The sequence below is a fragment of the Opisthorchis viverrini genome (assembly GCF_000715545.1).
Source record: "Opisthorchis viverrini unplaced genomic scaffold opera_v5_16, whole genome shotgun sequence".
NCBI lineage: Eukaryota > Metazoa > Platyhelminthes > Trematoda > Opisthorchiida > Opisthorchiidae > Opisthorchis > Opisthorchis viverrini.
Window position 1 is genome coordinate 2302328 of NW_008751672.1, and position 17352 is coordinate 2319679.

The window sequence follows — 17352 nt, forward strand, 5'->3', positions numbered from 1 at the left end:
AATACACTCGCCAGACGACAGTCTCTTCGCGTCTGTATATGGGCTTCTGCTCACAGATATCACTGCAGACTGTGCTAGATTCCGTGCTAAGTGAATTGGCAATGTCAACCAAACAACAAATGTTACTAAGAACACAAAATTCATCATCATCATCATCATCAATGACAGCAACATCAGTGTTGGCACTGATGCTTCACTGCCGAACACAAAACTGCAGCACAAAATCTAGCCAGAGAGAAATATTTTAAAAATTTCTCTGCTGTTTTCATCACTCTCCTTCCAAAAGATGTATAGCTTAGTGTTTTCTGAGCACACACGTTCATCGTTCCCCTGAACCGGTCTCTCCCTTTTGCAAAGCCAATCCAATCGTTCTAGGCCAGTTAAATCACTAAACACGGTTGTGCACCATAAATGTTATGCCAAAAAATACTATAGACGATCAACAAAAACAGTCGAGTCCGAAAAACGAGCATTGTGGATAGCTTACTTGGCATGGGAGATGGCGTTCTCACGCGTAGAGCGCCAGTGAGGGCTTGCAATGGAACCGAATTTGTCTAGAGGGTCTGAACTAGAGCCACCATCGGCTGTAAATCCTTTGTTCTGACAGAGCAAAGGCGAAGTGCAATTTCTATCAGGATGCACGGACGAGACCCGTTCGGTTCTAGGAGCGGTGAATTCCGGAGGTCCTGCCGTGGTACCATACACAGGTCCAGGTTGGGAAACAACTGTCGCATCAGCGCGGTACTTGTAGCAGAGTGAAGATAGAGGCGAGGCGGCCGGAGGCTGTCCATTAAGCAAGGTGTTGTATAAATCATTTGGGCACACTGGCATTGTCGCTGCTTCGGTCAAAAGAGAGACTTCCGAGCTTGGCTCAACGTTAGACTTTTTCTTACAAACTCGACGGGTACGTGAGCTTCGCCTTTTCCTTGTCTGCTCCACTCCCTTTTCGTCATGTGATAAGACTCGGGCATTAATTGGGGGGCGGTTAGTCACATTGATGGGCACTTGTGTTCTGAATCCGGCAAAACAACCTCCAGGTTGTTGCTCGCTCAGAGGGGCTGTGGGATACTCCGAGCTCAACATTGTGCCACCTGGTAGACCGGCTTCGCCACTGTCGTCATCATCGTCGGGTGGAGCTGCGAAGCAGCCAGACACCCCACTTCCATTGGACGTTCTTGGTGCGACCGCTCGATTTAATGCACGATGTATTTGAACTTGGTTCGGGTCCATGTAGGTCTCCGCTTCGGTTGCTATGGCGAATTCGAAAGGCTGTAGCGCACCAGCACATGGTTCAGCACCAAAAACAGTAGTTTCCCCCAGTTTCGAATCTTCAGAGCTTTCGCTGTCTGCATCTTGACCGGTGTCATGGTAGTGGAAAGAAACGTTTGACGCTGGCGATATAGCTTTTGTTGTCAAGCAATCCACAGAGGTCTGTCCCGAACGGCGCTTTCCACGGACAACGGACCCGGTCGCTTGAGAAGATAAATTCTTTCCAAGACGTATAACTAGACGAATAGCTCGTGAGTCTTCGGCTTTTGATTTCAACTTCAGTGCACCCGTCAAAATGCGACCAGGAAGTCCGATTCGAGCACGGGAAGGCGGACGGCCTCGTCTACCCGTTCCGCGAACCACCGTAGCAGTCGGGGTAGGAGTGTTATCTTTAACCTCAATTCGTGGGCGTTTCGTATCACAAAACACGGTCGAACCAGGGTTAACTGATGATGCGGGGTGTACCCTGGGATGACCACGTTTTCTGGGTGAACCGGCAAGCCCAGAACGCCAAGGGCGTGACTGTATAAAAGAGAAAGTGAAAACAAATAAGATGGGTGATGGAACTGCGAACACTATTTTCGACTACACGTGTACTGCAACGATTCGACGACCGACAAACAAGATGTTCCGGGCCGGAACAACTGTGACTTTGATTTCCGCCAGCCTCTAGTGTTGCCACATAGTTCACTGACTTGAAACAGTTAGGGTTGGGTCGCACATAGGAAGCTGGAAATAGTCCGGTGGTCAAGGTCTCCCGTATAGGCTTGGGCAACCTGGAAGTATCTCAGCTCCCATGCTCCCATCTGGAGACATGGCATCTAGGCACTGAAACGGTGCTACAGTTGGACAATTTCCGATCTTCCGTATTTCGTTTCTAATAACTCGTCCCACATTGTTATCCTAAGGATTACATCACTAACGGCATGGTCATTGGAAAACCATTAGACTATCCACGTGCGGAGACCCGCACGAACTTGTAGAGAACTTGGTAATTTATCGTAGTGGCATGATGTCCCTACCCATTAAACGCTGCCTTAAGGGCCTTGGAAGAAGCCACAAGATGGTGCAGAAAGTTAAGAGCAATTAAATGAACCGCTCAAATGCGGTAAACCGCAGATGTATGGTGGGTGAATATCCAAAACCATCTCACAGCCGGATCGTATGGACATAAACGGCTAGGTTTCTAGCAGATGAGAGCAGATAAAAGCGACTCAACTAGGGCGGAAACTCAACTCACCAGTTGGACATTACTGCTTCGGCGTTCCTGTTTCGCCGTAGAAAAAATCTTTCTTGAAAACACTGAACAAAGGCGTGATGCGTAGGAGACAGAGGATGATCGAGTTGAGTTCAGTCGAGCAGTGGGGGTAGCGGTCGGACCGACGATTGGATGCATCATCGGGGTACACGAAGGCGCAGCTAAATTCGAGTGACCGTCATTTCTTCCCGTCCGGATGGTTATTTTGGTAGAGACGCTGGGTAAATCAGATGGTCTGAAGCTGTCCCCATGATGATGCCTTCCTTTCCTGACTTTCTTGCACTGGAAACGCGATGTTGGCAGTGTTGAAGAGCGTTCGTTTTGTTGTGCAACTGGTGGGACTTTCAAGCGAATGCTCAGTGACGTCGGAGTGGAGGCAGATATGACAGGAATCCGACTGTCGGTTGTTGTTAAAAAAGAGGGTGCTTTCGGAGTTCGTTTCTTCTTATCTAGTTTATTGCATCTGCCAGGATGGTACGACGTAGTTGACTTCAAATTCAAACGGAGACGGATGGGAGGATATGATACTGGTTCAGCGTTTGCATCACCGTTCACTTCAAGAGGACAGTTGGACGGAACTTTATCCGTTGCAGAGGAACTGAGAGTTGGGGTTGATTCACGCGGTGACGTTCGGCTTGCGTTGGCCTCAGCAGTTGTCAAAGCACTGGATAGCGCCACTTCGGTATCAGCGGTATGCGAAACAACGGAAGCAGCTGTTGATCCATCGTTTGATGAAGCAGGAATACAACCGGATGAATCCGCAGGAAGTGCTACATTCACCGATTGAACAGATGAGTGATGGGCAAGAGGAATTGGCGCTTCCAATGAGACAGGACCGGTCGTTTGGTCCTGGGCTGGAATCCGTCGGGATTCACAAGGTTTATCTTCAGGATAATCAATCGCACAAACATCAATCACCTCGTAGGGTTCCTGATACGGGCACAATTCGTCACCTTCTACAAAAGGCTCCGGCTCCTGGGAGGTTGAGGTTTGTACATCTTGGTCCAAAATGTTGGCGTCTGTGAGAGACACATTATCACCAATGGGTGTTCTGTGTTCGAGAGCGTCTGCAGAACGGTCCCCACTAACTGGAGAAACAGCAAGTAGTTCCGATGGACACTTTGATGAGTTTTCAAGCCGGGTGACTAAGCAAACAGGTAAAGCCATAGAAGCGTCAAGAGGACTCGAAGAAAACGTTTCGGACATGACACATCCCGTGATGCTTGGCCGCAGGAGCAGGCTTTTCTTAACAGCTTTTTGGCGGGATTTACGGGATCTCCGCCGACGTCGCAAAGCCATTCGATTTGGTCTGGCTCGGGCTAAACGACCAACCGCCACATGCAGTTGAGTTTCAACCGATGTGATGGGAGATATCCTGTGTCCTGATTGTTCTGCTTCAGACACAAAATTGTTTTCACCGCTGGAATCGGCCGACGATTGGTCCGGGGCTTGAGATGGGTCACTCGCAACTTCAGACCGGGAGGTTCCGGGGCCAACAGGTGCAGACGACCTTGTAGACGATGACTCCTGGGATGTTGAATTATTGGGTATGCGGTCCGACCACGACGGTGTAACATCAGGAGTAACTGAAGTTCTTTCTGCGAACAACACACAAGGTGTATTGGAGGCCGCTTTTGCCAGATCCGAAAACGTAGGCATATTTGACCACGTGGATGAGTTTGTGCGGCTTCCGGATGACGCTCTGGCAGCGAGAGCACTGAAACTTGTAGCCCGAAACGCTGCTGCTCCAGCAAAGCTGCCAAAAGTTAGACTAGCAACTGCAGTGCATGGAGGAAGAAGCGGGCACGTTGAGTTGGGATACGTTGTGTTGGCTATTGATGAGTGGGCAAATGTCAGTGAAACAGGCCAATCAGCACAAGCTGGAAAAGTGGAAAGCAACTTCAGATTTGTGCCCGCATGTGTGACAGGAGGATACGTGGAGTTCACCGCAGGTGTTGACGAGTAAACAGAACGACTTGAAGTACTTGTAGGATCCGACTGCGTAGAATTGACCTGCTCAGTGGATGCAGAAGTAAATGAGCATCCAGTATTTCGCATTCTATCACGTAACGCAGGAAATGCCGGGGCGGAAAACCCAGAAAGGTCTCCCGCAACAGTGCTGTGCGCAATGGTATCAGATTGATAGTCGACTTCATTAGGACCATGCGACACACTTCCCAAACCATCTTTGTTAACTGTTGTTCGAGTGGTGGATGGTGGACGAAGACTGGTGCATTCAGAAAACGGTCCGGAACTAGCAACCGACACAGACAGACTTGGTTCATCAGTGGCATCTGCATGAGCTTTGACAAATCTTTCGAACAAAACGTTATGTTCCGACCAAATCGCAGAATGACGATCTTTCGAGGGAGACTCTTCGTCCGCTTTTTTTGCTAACTGAACGGTTGCGAATGTGGGGAAGTTAGCCACAGTCAAAAAACGTGCAAACGGTGCTTCATTATCAGCGACTTTGAGATTGACCGTCGCAATTTCAGCAGGGATCAGTTTCGTATGGAGCATAGGAAAAGAGGAGTCGGTCTGTTCAGTTGTTGGTGTTGTCTCTGGCACTACCTTGTGTTTGTGTTCTGGTTTGGGTCTTTGGCGCTTGTTCTTGGTTTGTCGCCTTCCAGAGCGACGAGCAGAGAGATCTATGTTAGGCTGCTTGGGTAGTGACAGTGATGAGCTTACTGAGTCCGCTTCAGAGCATGTTGTTTCGAAAACAGAGGAGCCAACCGCTGACTGGGACTCCGTAACCGTAGGCTCTGTCGGTTCGGGTGACGACACACTCCAGTCCGGGAACAAACGGCCTTCGACGGCTAACTGTAGACGAGGTAAGTGTCGCTCGAAGTCTCCTTCAATCAGAAGGTTTACCGCAGATGAAGTAGCCGCAGGATACGCGGATGACAGTCTAGAAAGGAAAAAGAACAGGGAAACTTGAATGGTGGCACATACCGAATACGCATTTAAATTTGATTGCATAGTGTTCAAATCTGTGTTTGAAAAGCGTCGTATTAAACACAGTACATGAAATACATAAGCAAGCGTTAACGATGCTGTCGGTTAGCCCCAAGCTCAAGTCAGCTGCAGTTCATAGTGAGCGCGTCCAGCTGTTGCACACTTCCAGGGCCTAACTGCCATGCCACTCGAAGGTTGCACGAGGGCTGGGATACTGTCAGACTGCCCAAGCCTAGACAGGGGAAGTTGAAGTCAGAGGTCGGGTTCGAACCACGGACCTTTCGGTCAGTAAATCGGCGCTCTAACCACTTGGGTCATAGTAAACCCAAGTTCCAATTAAGTCTTTCCTCGATACATGCATCAAGGAATTGCTTGGATATCTTCAAGTAACTGCGCGTGCTGGATAGCCCATCTTCTCGGTGATGTTCTCGTGCACACGGTGCCCAGCCACTAGAGTAATCAGATGTAAAAACGGACGCAGTGCGCAACCTTCGATGCAGCACACTCACTGAAATGGTGTAGCCATTTTCACCTCTTATCCTCCAAAACGGTCACTGGACACTAAATCAGTTTCTCCTCACCACACCCTATTTGCTTCACTGCCGTACAAGCCTTATTATACAGAAAAGAATAAAGGTGGGCCAGGGAACTAGTGCTGGCTTACTACAATCACTCCGAGGTGCCTACAACTCCAAACACTCATTCAGGCAATCTGGATAAAAACTGACAACAACGCCACTGACATCGGTTGGCAGCCATATCCTGTAGTGTCTGCAACCAGGCACAGTGGGGATCACGCGGCCCCCTTCCTGGAAGGCGAGTAGCACCGACAGCAACCACGCGTTTCCTGATCTCCTTCATACTCCTCTGCCAAGTCACTCTGAATTGGGCATGGAAAACAGCACTCTCTTCGGCAAACGATGGTTCGGCATACGCAACACATATCCCAACCAACGCAGCTTCTGGTGCTGGACACATTCTTCAATGAAGGTACCCGTTGCACAAGCGAAAATGCACTTTCTAACTGCCTCATTGCGGATTCGCTGACACCAACCCATACGAGCTATAGTTTTGAGACAACGATTGTCGAAAACCTGAAGGTCTCAGTTCCGCTGCTCGAATGGGCCAAGATTCACAGCCATACAACAAAACAGCCCGTGAGATTCAGGGATACACTAGTCTGACGCCATCATGGTGCTGAATGACTGGCTCATTTCCGTAAATCTGGATCCCCATCTAACTTCCACGCAAAATTCGTTCATTAGTTTATAAGCAGTCTTCCAAGTTTTATATAACGTGTAATCATTTCTGAAACAGATAACAAAAACGGAGACCAGCAGTTAGCTTGAATATGCCACGAGGGATTCGAAAAGATAGTAGAATATCATAAAAACGAGATATTAAGTTGAGTCTCTCGTGAAAAATGAGGGTATTTCTCGAAAACAGTCCAATTTGGGTTCAAGTAAATCATAAGGTTGACGGAAACTCGGGGACTGCGCCTAACTGATGAGCCCCAAGGGCGAAACCGGTCGTGGGCTGTCGAAGAGTTTTCAACAACCTTGTGAGTAGTTTCCTTTATGAAGATAGTAAATGACCTTATCCACTAGGTCAGTCAGGCTATGGTCATTCCCACTTAGAAACTTCAAAGTGAAAGTATAGAGATATCCAGTAGAGCCTCAAAGGCAGCGACCACCTGGAAGATTCCGGATATCAGCAACACGGACAGCGACACAAGTTTTGACACACGTGCTTCATTGCCGCAAACCACAAAGTACATTCAAGTGTATTTAAAGCTTTAGTGAAAATAAGAGAACAGAGTGAGAGATGGAAAAGACCCTGGGCTGGCCCATCGCAAGCATTCTGACAAGCCTACAACACCAAGTTCGCAGTCAGATAATCTGGAGGGAAACTGACAGCACTGATACCACTGATCTCCATTTCTTGCAATACATCCTGCCGAAAGGGATCACCGGGACCCTATTTTGGAGAGCTGACCCACCAACAATAATCTAACTCTCCGTAATCTTTCACACAGCTCTGCTAAGTCATACTTGTCCACCTCACGCCTTCCGCTACAGGGCTGTAAGATCATCACCTGTAGCAAACGCTTACTTGCCGTACAGTGGATTTAGCTGCCAGTTTTCTTCACGGATGGCGTCTTATTCCGGTATGATATTCAGATGCGTTTATTTTGTTTAGTTTGAGGTATCAATATCCTCGGCGAGTTCATGTGAGTACTGAGATATCACTGCATGAATTGTTATGTGTATTCGTTAAATGAAGTCGCGCCATTACCGGGAGAATTATTCGTGGATGACCCATTGGTTTGTGATCGCGATCAGCGTGCCCTCGACAGCGTGACTTCTGACCGTTGCTTAGCATTGTACTTCTGTTCCAGAAGAGTACCAAGTATTCTTGTCTGATTGGCCAGATCAATCGCCCGCTTCCAATCCCAACGGAGCCAGACTCGGTCTTGTGAACAGCTGTGCATTCGTGAGAGGCGATTTCCGCACTACAGTAGACTAGGCGTAGGCAAGGCTCAAGTGGCATTTCTCAACCCTAGTCACCTTAGGCAATACAGAAAAATCGGTCTGTCTCTAAAGAACATGCATACGTTGCTTGCATATGCTTTGTCCTGCTATACGGATGTGAAATGAGGCGTAAAAAATGTGGAACAACCGATTGGCAGTTCAAACCCGACCCCAGCTTTTCCATGGCTCTTGCCTAGACTGGAGTAACCTGGCAGTACTTCACATTCGCAGCCAGACTACAACTGCACTACTTCTGGTGGTTTTTTCGATCAGTAGGTTGGGTACCAAGGGATACCGACCACCTTGCCATTAGAAGCACCACAAAAGTGAAACTACGGGTGTGTGCGCTGTAACTACAGTAAAACATTTTCTATCCTCTTCCACTTATTTCCTTTAAGTTATTTGGTGACATACTGGACTATTGCAGTGCACTAGGCCTTCGTAGATATACATGCATCCTCAGTGTTCTAGATGGCGGAATCCGACGTAAATTGTGGCGATGAAGTATACGAAACCCTTCCGCATAACAATAGCAAAGGTTAAAGTATGACCCTGACAAGCAAATCATGATAGCACGATCTAACAACTCACCCGAAAGATAAGGGACGCTGAGCCGAAGGGAGCCAAAAAAGACATTGTGTTGTATCTGCAACATCCGTCGAAGAACGTGTGCTGGGAATATGTGCCCCGGACGACTCTTCCACCGGGCGCAAAAGCATCTTCTCAGCATCCCTAGTTTGAACTTCTGGCTTTGGTCGCCTTCTTTTCGTCCGCCGAGTTGCCGACCGCACTACTGGTGCGGATGACTGTTCGACGAGCCTCATGGAGTAGCAACTGGGCGACGATGCTGACGTCTCAGAGCAAGACAGATTCTTGTTCTCTCGTTCTGTTGAGAGAGGAAGCTCCGGAGCGAGCACTTGGAAGGTTGTGCCGCTTGGAGTAGATGAATCCGCTGCGCTTTCAAGTGAGCTAGATTTGCTAAGGGAGGATTCTTGGAGTTGTTGGCTTTGCCGCTGACAACTTTTAAGCATGCGATCTAGCGTTGCCAGCCCTTCCAAACTAGATTTCACAGGTGATATGTCCGAATCAGATCCCACTAGGTCAACCGCGGCTTCTAAAAGGACGGAGGAAGAAGCCAGAACTCCGAATATGGAAGGACTGGGGACCACTTCTGGTACCTCGGTATCGACGGTTAGATGGTGATCTAAGGGGGAAAGAGGTAAACAGGCAACCGACCCACTCAAATCATCCGATGCAACTGATGAGGTCGTCCTACAGGATCGCCGAGAATGGCTATTGGAGGGAAGATGTACGGATGACATTCTTCCATTAGCAAGCGTCACGGATGAAATCTGCAGCAGCGAAGTGCGATTGGATTTGACACGAGACTCACCGGCGGATGGGGCACTAAGAAGTCGCCTGCGATGAACCCCTCGCTGAATAGATCCAGAATTCTTTTTATTTGTTATCAAGCTGAACGATCGGGTCCGGTACCTTTTGGCTACCGGGTGCGATGATATAGGTGGATCAACAACATTACTATCTGAACAGACAGTTCCGACAACCACCTCATCCACTAATTTCGCTACCTCAGATGGGTGCTCGTTCACTGGAATAGTGCATGTAGGTACCGGATGCTTTATCACCATAGCCAACGTTGCTTCTTCGTCGTATCCAGACCCCTCATTCGGTGTGTTATCTTCACTAGAAGGAGCGGATCCAATCTGACTATCCAACCGAGAAGTTTCATGGTGTTCACATGTTGATGTCACGCCAACGGATGGGACAGCAGAATCATCCTGCGTTTGCGTTAGGTTCAGTTCTACATCATTCTGAACGAAACATGCAGCATTTTCCTCAACCGGTTCACTCGGGATGGGCGGTTCCGATATCAAGGCATCAAAATTTACTGAATGCTCACAATCCTTCGAGGAGGGTTCATTGACAGTAGCTAATGCTTCCCTTGGTACCACAAATGGTGACCCGATCGGCCGCTCTACTTCTTCCCGAGTAGGCTCTATCGGAGTCCCAGACTCCAGTGCCGCATCTTTCGCCTCACTGGATACATCGGTAATTGGAGATACACGACACTTGTCAGAAGTGACACCACTGCTCGCCTCACGGTAAGTTGGAGATGACGATGCATTAAACGGTTTTCCATCCTCAGTTTCTAACTCAGCTGATTCCAGTAAACCACTGTTCGACTTTCCAGGTGAATGAGAGGTCGCTGGAGGACTGGGTTGTGGACCTAAAAGCATCAGGGCCTCATTGAACTGTTCGGCTGTGGTGTAGTGACTAACTGCATCTGGAAAGTCAACGCCAATGAAGTCATCCACACCGTTTTCAAACCTGTGTGAGCGACTGGTGCGCTTCTTGTAAACAGGGGCCTCGAAAAGCTTGGTAAATACAGCATCTTTTACAGAGATCAGAGGATTACGGCAGGAGGAAAATCGGTAGGGGAGTACCGCTGGAGCGGTATTTCGCAGCAAAGCCCGGACTTGATGAGAGCTTGGGATGGGAACATCTGCATCAACGGACGGTTCGAGACTCATTGGATTCTTCGTCAAATCGTCGTAGTCTAAATCGAAGTTATCTGAATTCAGATCGTTCAGTGGATGCGTAGGCTGAATGCACTCGTCATCAACGAATTCGCTACTAACTTTATGCACGCCATGTGTTGGGGAACCAGTGGCACAAACATCAAAATCCGCATCGAAGAGATTGTCATCGGCATCATCAGCATCTTCAGTGTCACCCAAATCCAAGTCATCAGGAGCTGGACCCACAAGCGAGTTAAGAAAGGACTCAGTGACAGGACCGCCTTCGTCCAAGCTATGCGAACCGGGACCTAAAACCGATTCCAAATCGGCCGCGTCTTCGGCATTGCATCCTAAAACGGCTACCAGGCTTGGAGGTTCGTCAGATTCATCGAAATTTCCAATACTTACATTTGCCTCACCATGACCGTGAAATTCAAAAAGATCACTCGAGAGAAGGTCGGCTGGTGCATTCGGAGATAATCCAGTGGGTTCCATTCTCGTTGAGGAAGCGCACTGTGTTGTACACGTAGTCACAACTGTGCTACTCGAAACTGAAGGTATGGGAGTGGCTGAGTCACTCGAGCTTGGCCGAGAGTTTACGTCAATCCCAGTTGAAGGACTTGACGTGGAGCTGTGTACGGTGACGTTCGTAAAAGAAGTAGGAACTGGAACAGCAACGGCGGACTGTGCATCGCCTACTCCACTGGCAGCTCCAACCATTGCAGCAGCAGCTAAGAGTGCATCGATATCGGCATTACCAGTACTCTCCTCCGGAGTGGTGAATATATCTGCAACACTGTTGTTCTCCGTCAGATTATGCAAACGCGCTGGTGAAGGTTTGGCATCTAGAAGCACTATTTCGGCACTCTCCTGAGTATCTTGCATGGTATATATATCCGAACATTCCGGAACCTCATCCACAACAAAGCTTGTAGAATAAGAGAACTGAGAAGACTTCTCATGATCGTATACATTGAAAATGTTTTCAGACCCATTCGCAACCATACTTGTAGGCCGACTTTCTTGATCGGAAACTATGCATGTGGGTACAAGGTCATCATCCATCTGTGTCAGACGCCAGGCGATACTAATCAGATCATCTTTGGCTAGGCAATTGACGTCATCCTCCATAACAGCAATTTCATCCGTTGTAGAAGACACGGATGATATCACAGGTACATTTCCTACTCCTGAGTTAACAGGCAGGATTGGTGCGGGGTTACTAGTTGATGTGGACAAGAATGGAACGGGTGTTTGGAGTAGAGGGGGAAGGGCTGAAGTTATGCCGATTCCGCTGGAATGCAGGGAACCGGGTCCAGGCACTAATGAGCCAGCTGCAAAACTTCCACCTAGCTGCGGTCCCAGACTTGTATGATCACCGAAATTGATAGAACCAGAGGATAAGGTGGTTGACAATGGAGTTGATAGTAAAGGCTGTCCAGCAACTGGATACACTAAGGAGCCTGCCTGAGAGACGTTCGGAATCAGAAAACCAACAGCACTCTGGTTCGGTTGGGAGTAGACAAGTGACAAACCAAACTGAGCCGCGTGATCAGTAGACGAACCACTGGTGGAAAATGGCACAGCCATGGGGACGCAGGGTGCCGGATAATGAGTGATCATCCCAGTAGCAGGGTTGATGGTGGCCAATGCAGCCGCACCTCCAGATGGAAACAGTGAAGTGGAGCTTACGGGCGGTAAGGTAGAAACAGCCGAACTTGCACCTGAAGTGGACGGTGGTAACGGAGTTGGGCCAGACGGGGTGTAAAGCGAACCAGGAAACGAGGAGCAACCGTTGGCAAACGGGATAGGTTGTTGGAAAATGTACGGAGACGCTCCACTCGGAACGGATCCAGGCGGTATCATGCCACTGAACAAAAATGTCGAAGGCATTTGTCCAGAGGGAACGGCAGAACCCGTCATTATAGGGTTCGTTGAACTGGGAACAAAGAGTGATTGTGTTGTGAACGTTGTTGGATAAGTAACTGATTGAGGAGTCAAATGAGAATCGTTTGGCGGTAGATGTAGGCTGGAAGAGATCGAGACAGTGCCGTTTTGGACCGAAGAAAGAAAAGCGGGACTCGCAGCAGGAAGTGGCGTCAAGCAAGCATTAGCTGCAGTTTTCCGGCGACCTCGACCTGGCCTTGAAGCTGAGGATGACCCCGAAAGAACTTGAACTCGCTTTCCTTTATTCGATGTGACCATGGGAGAAGTGAAAACAGCGGAACCAATAGAGGCTTGAATAGACAGTGCTGAAGAGATGCAGGAAGTAACCACTGTGACTTGTCGCTTTATTGAATTTCTGTTAGCATTGACTGAGGAACTGCGTGGACCTGAGTTGGACGTTCCGTTTGCGACGGTTTCAGCGGCCAACTTCTGACATGGTTTGGGGGCGATCGCGCGCATACGCTTACAAGCAGCTTGAGTATGTGGTGACTGAAGAGAAACTTGAGTGCCAACTGGCAGCGCAAGCCGTAGAGTCGTAGCGGAATTGGAGCCAGACGGTAAATGAGATATCGGTACATTGGGTAGGGAGAAACTAACAGATGTGGACGCGCATGAAGTATTTGTGGTCGAGGGTGGACTAAGAGGCGAGGTAGTTCCATCAGAACCAAGTTGGTTCTGTATTGTGGAGGGGATTCCTTCAGATGTCGTGGCCGTAGTTGTTGGTGGTAAAGTACCGGGCGCGATTGAGAGCATGATCGGACCACCATTCACAGTACCACCATTGGCTAACGCGCCACTGATACCGCTCAGTATCAGCGGCGTCGATACCTTGATAGTATACTGTTCGTCCATCTTAGCACCTGGGAGCGGAAGAACCTGTAGGATTACGGTGGGAAGGCCAGGTAACTGTAGCGTGACTGGCGGAAAATCGCCATTTGAGGTGATTGGGGAAAGGGTGAGGGACACAGATGGAGGAAGCGCAGGAGCTGCGGAAGTTGAAGGAGCCAATGGAAGAGGTACATTCATAGCTGTGGAAACGGGACTGAAACCCATTGGGAAAGACGTGAATGGTGCCGGGGAACCCTCAGACGTCTGTAGAGAAACACTTGAAGTTGGATGTAAATGCATGAGTCCCGAAGGCTTTGATGGTTGTGCATAAACGGGTTGCGGTACTGGATCTGACTGGAAGGCCGACGAGAAAATGCTGGAATCAAGGTTAGACGCGACATGAGGCAAGCCGTGAAAGGGAAAAGTGCCATCAGTCATGGCTGTGAATGACGAGCTAGTAGTGGTATTGTTCGATAATGGTTGACCACTGAGCACATGATCCAACTTCCCTGAAGTTCCCTCAATGGCAGAAGACAAGAGTCGCTCATCAATCCGGCCGGTGGAAGTTACAGGATTAAACTGTATGGTAGTCTGCTCACTAACAGACTCCTGTGTCCATAGTCCGGATGACTCGTTACTCGTGCATACAGAAAATGCAGCAGCCGAGGTTTTCACTGACGTGGAGACCGATAGAAAGGGTGTGATGGTGGCCGGCTGACTCTTAGGTCTGTAGACCGCACCTGGGAATGATGATTCGCTCGCCCCATCGTCCTGTTGGGTGACAACAAACTTGTGCGTCAAATGAGCCGGGCATGGAGAAGATTCGAGGCTGCAGAGAAAAAGGGGAGGATAAATCAACTGTAACTTGTTTTCCAGTGAGGGGCCACAATTCACATAACACTACAGAAAAAACTAGCAGAAGCCGCAGTAGAGAGACGAGGATAAATGTTGAGATACCATATTCTTGAATATTGCAGCCTGCCGTGGGGATATTGAGTTGACTTTCATAACGTTCGCGTGCACCAAAGCGACTGTTATCTTCGAAATTAGCGCCTGGGTACCAAAGCTTGTGCGATCGGTTTACATCCCAAATGCGACCACCCAAAATGAAATAACGGCTAATTCGTATCGGTGGTCTATCGGCAGCGGCAACCTGACTGACCGATCAAGCGGCTAGCTAGTACGCTTAACCTCGCTTCTCCAAATCATTCATCAAGTGAAGCATATCCGTTTTCACATTTAAAATCACATGTTCTTTTTTTATTCACACAAAAATTACTATGGACTCGTCACTTTGAGTTCATAACGTAAGGACCAAATATTACACTTTCTCATTAGCTTTCCCAACTGTCGTGCACAGAATGGTGTGTGGGAGGCAGTAGTGAAGCAGTAGTGAATTAGTCTTCACAACACTAGGCTCAGCATCCTGGATACAACCGTCTGCAGGAAAACACGCTTCCCATACCACAGTTCCTGACACTAATCCTGAGACAGCACCGCTACACAAACACTACCAGGGAGGGCGAGACGCTCGAAATCCAAGGTTGTGTACGAGAACCGGCTTGTCCCACTCATGTTCCGCAACGTGAGCGAAATTATTCTCCATAAGTGGAGCATAATTTCATCAACACACCCGTCTTCTGATCAACTTCAGCATCAATTTAGTGTCATAAGCCGTCCCGTAATAGATCTGAGTCCATAAATGGCACCCATGCTCTACATGGACAGTACTCTACGATAGCGCTTAGTATGCAATCAAAATGCAAACTGTGGTGATTGTTCAGTTACCGTGCAAGACAAACATCAAGCAAAATCAGGGAAGACATCTAGGAACAGCACTGGTAGGTCAGATGTCTGAGTCTGATTATCCGTCTACCGCTCCACAGTAGCCCTCAAACAAGCCCAGATGTTGTATGCGAACTTGTTCATTGCTCTCAAAGTCCTGGAGAGGCGGTATGTAGGCTGTCAAAGTCACCGTATGTCTAAGAAAAAGCCTTAATTTAGTCACCAGTGACGTATCTTGTCTGTGTCCGGTTGAAGGGCGGAAAATATGGCGGAAGACCACTATACGAATAAGCATGAATGGATTCACACCCTCACATTGGCCAACTTACTGATGGGGGCGGGATGGCTGTGTTTAGAGCGCGAATTTACTGACCACAAGGTCTGCGGTTCAAACCCGACCTCCGCCTCTCGACTTCCCCCATATAGGGCTTGAGTAACCAGGCGGTTTCCCAGCTATCGTGCTTCATTCTGGTGGCATGGCAGCTAGACACCGAAAGGATGCTACAGCTGAACGATTACTTTTATTTTTTTCAACATACTGATGGCTTAGACAGTGTCCAGTCGTCACATAGTTGAAGGAAAATGGAGGTCGCTCAACGTTGAAGCAACTGGGAGGTGCACGATGTATTAGTTAAAACCCACAAACATAAGAAGAATGAGCTCATTTTCAACAGCTAGGTATCATCACACGATACTCAAACTACCGCTATGTGTCCTAAAGCTTCTGTCGGTTAGTCCCACTGTCCGTACGGGGTTCGGTTGCGGAATCTTTTAGTGTTTGGATTCTTTTATCACCATTGATATAGGTGACCAACTTTTCAACCGACAATTTTTTCTGTAACATTAAAGATAGTATGGATTTAGAGCTAGAGAAGTCAATGCAATCGAGAAAGAGCTCGAAACAGCTCAGTGAGCTCGGGCGTGAGCGAACTGGCCGCAGTTCATTAGTGCTGTGTTAGCATGGCCAGCATTTATGAGTACACCAAAGCATGGGGTAAGTTAACACGTCCTAAAGTATGCTTTTTAAACTTATATTGCTATGAACAACGTCGCATACCAACTAAAGCATGCTCACCTTCTGGATTGCGTTGAATGCACTGCTTCCGTTCTGGAGAGGCAAGATAAAGAAATGTCATCGACGACGAAAGCACAAGTATGCTTGAAGTTGACAGTGGTTTCGTCATGATTCGGAATGGACTGTGCAGGTTGTGGCCGATTACTATCCGACGGAGATGGTGTGTTTGTCCTAGCATTCTGCAAAGGCAGTTGCTCCGTCGGAGAGGGAAGTGTATCGAGGGAGCGCAGACCCGAAGATGGTAAGTTCTGTTGATGACCTGAAAAGAGCGCGAGTATAACAAAACGCAGTTAATATAACATACCGGTAATATGTGATCACCATTAATCTACATTGCTAGGTGGGTAGAGTCAACACTGCAAGTAACGAAGTAACTGGCACCCAAATGCGGCAGTGAAGCATCGGTGTTGAGCACTGATGTCATGCTGTCGATGATGATGATGATGAACGCCAGAGGTCAGACGGTCATTAGTAGAGAGTAGAGGTGATCCCATGAGGCTATTTTTCCTCTCGATCGGTTTGAGGCCACTTCAAGCAAACTAAAACAGGTTCTATGAAGAAATCGCAGAGAACAGCTGCCGTCAGTCTGGCGAAGTCGTCATATCGTTGTTCAAAAACACCTCCGAACTCGCTAGGCGAACTAACTGTTTTATGCATTGAGCATAGATATCGACAGTGACCAACGGATTCAGACACAGTCCTATAAGCTTGTACAGCCCAGAGCTGATGCCCACATGACGGTTTCATTAGCTACCGAGGAAAACCTTTTTCAGATAATTCGCAAGGTCCCCTCTGTCATTATTTTTGTCTGCTTATCATTGTAATTACTCGTAATGATTATAAATACTCGTATTGAATCTTTATGTGTACATTTCAGCTCATCCACGCTTGTGCTTAGACAAGTAAAACGGACTCTCTTGTAACTCCTTCTCGAACATATTCTAAACGTAAGGATTAAGTGAGCCATTTCGTCTGTAGGCGAGAGGAAACAGCCACACGTTGCAGTCGAACTGCAACGAGATTCCGAAGACCCAAAACCGACTTTACTGACCGATGCTGAGCCTGATCCATCAATAGGACTTCTCGCTTCATTGGTGGACATGTGACATGTCCATACTTTAAAGTGAGTCCGGCATGCGGAAAGAGAGGAGGCTCAAGTTCTTC

At 48.2% G+C, this 17352-nt stretch overlaps 1 protein-coding gene across 1 annotated transcript in view; it reads right to left on the reverse strand.

The window, feature by feature from the left end:
- The window catches only part of T265_01515 (hypothetical protein), a gene marked incomplete at both ends in the record, with an annotated part of 36874 nt that overhangs the window by 6124 nt on the left and 13398 nt on the right, over window positions 1–17352 (reverse strand). The window contains 4 exons of the mRNA XM_009165556.1: window positions 488–1791; window positions 2510–5435; window positions 8605–14157; window positions 16189–16447. Coding sequence (XP_009163820.1) covers window positions 488–1791; window positions 2510–5435; window positions 8605–14157; window positions 16189–16447 — 10042 coding nt within the window. The remainder of the gene's footprint in view (window positions 1–487; window positions 1792–2509; window positions 5436–8604; window positions 14158–16188; window positions 16448–17352) is intronic.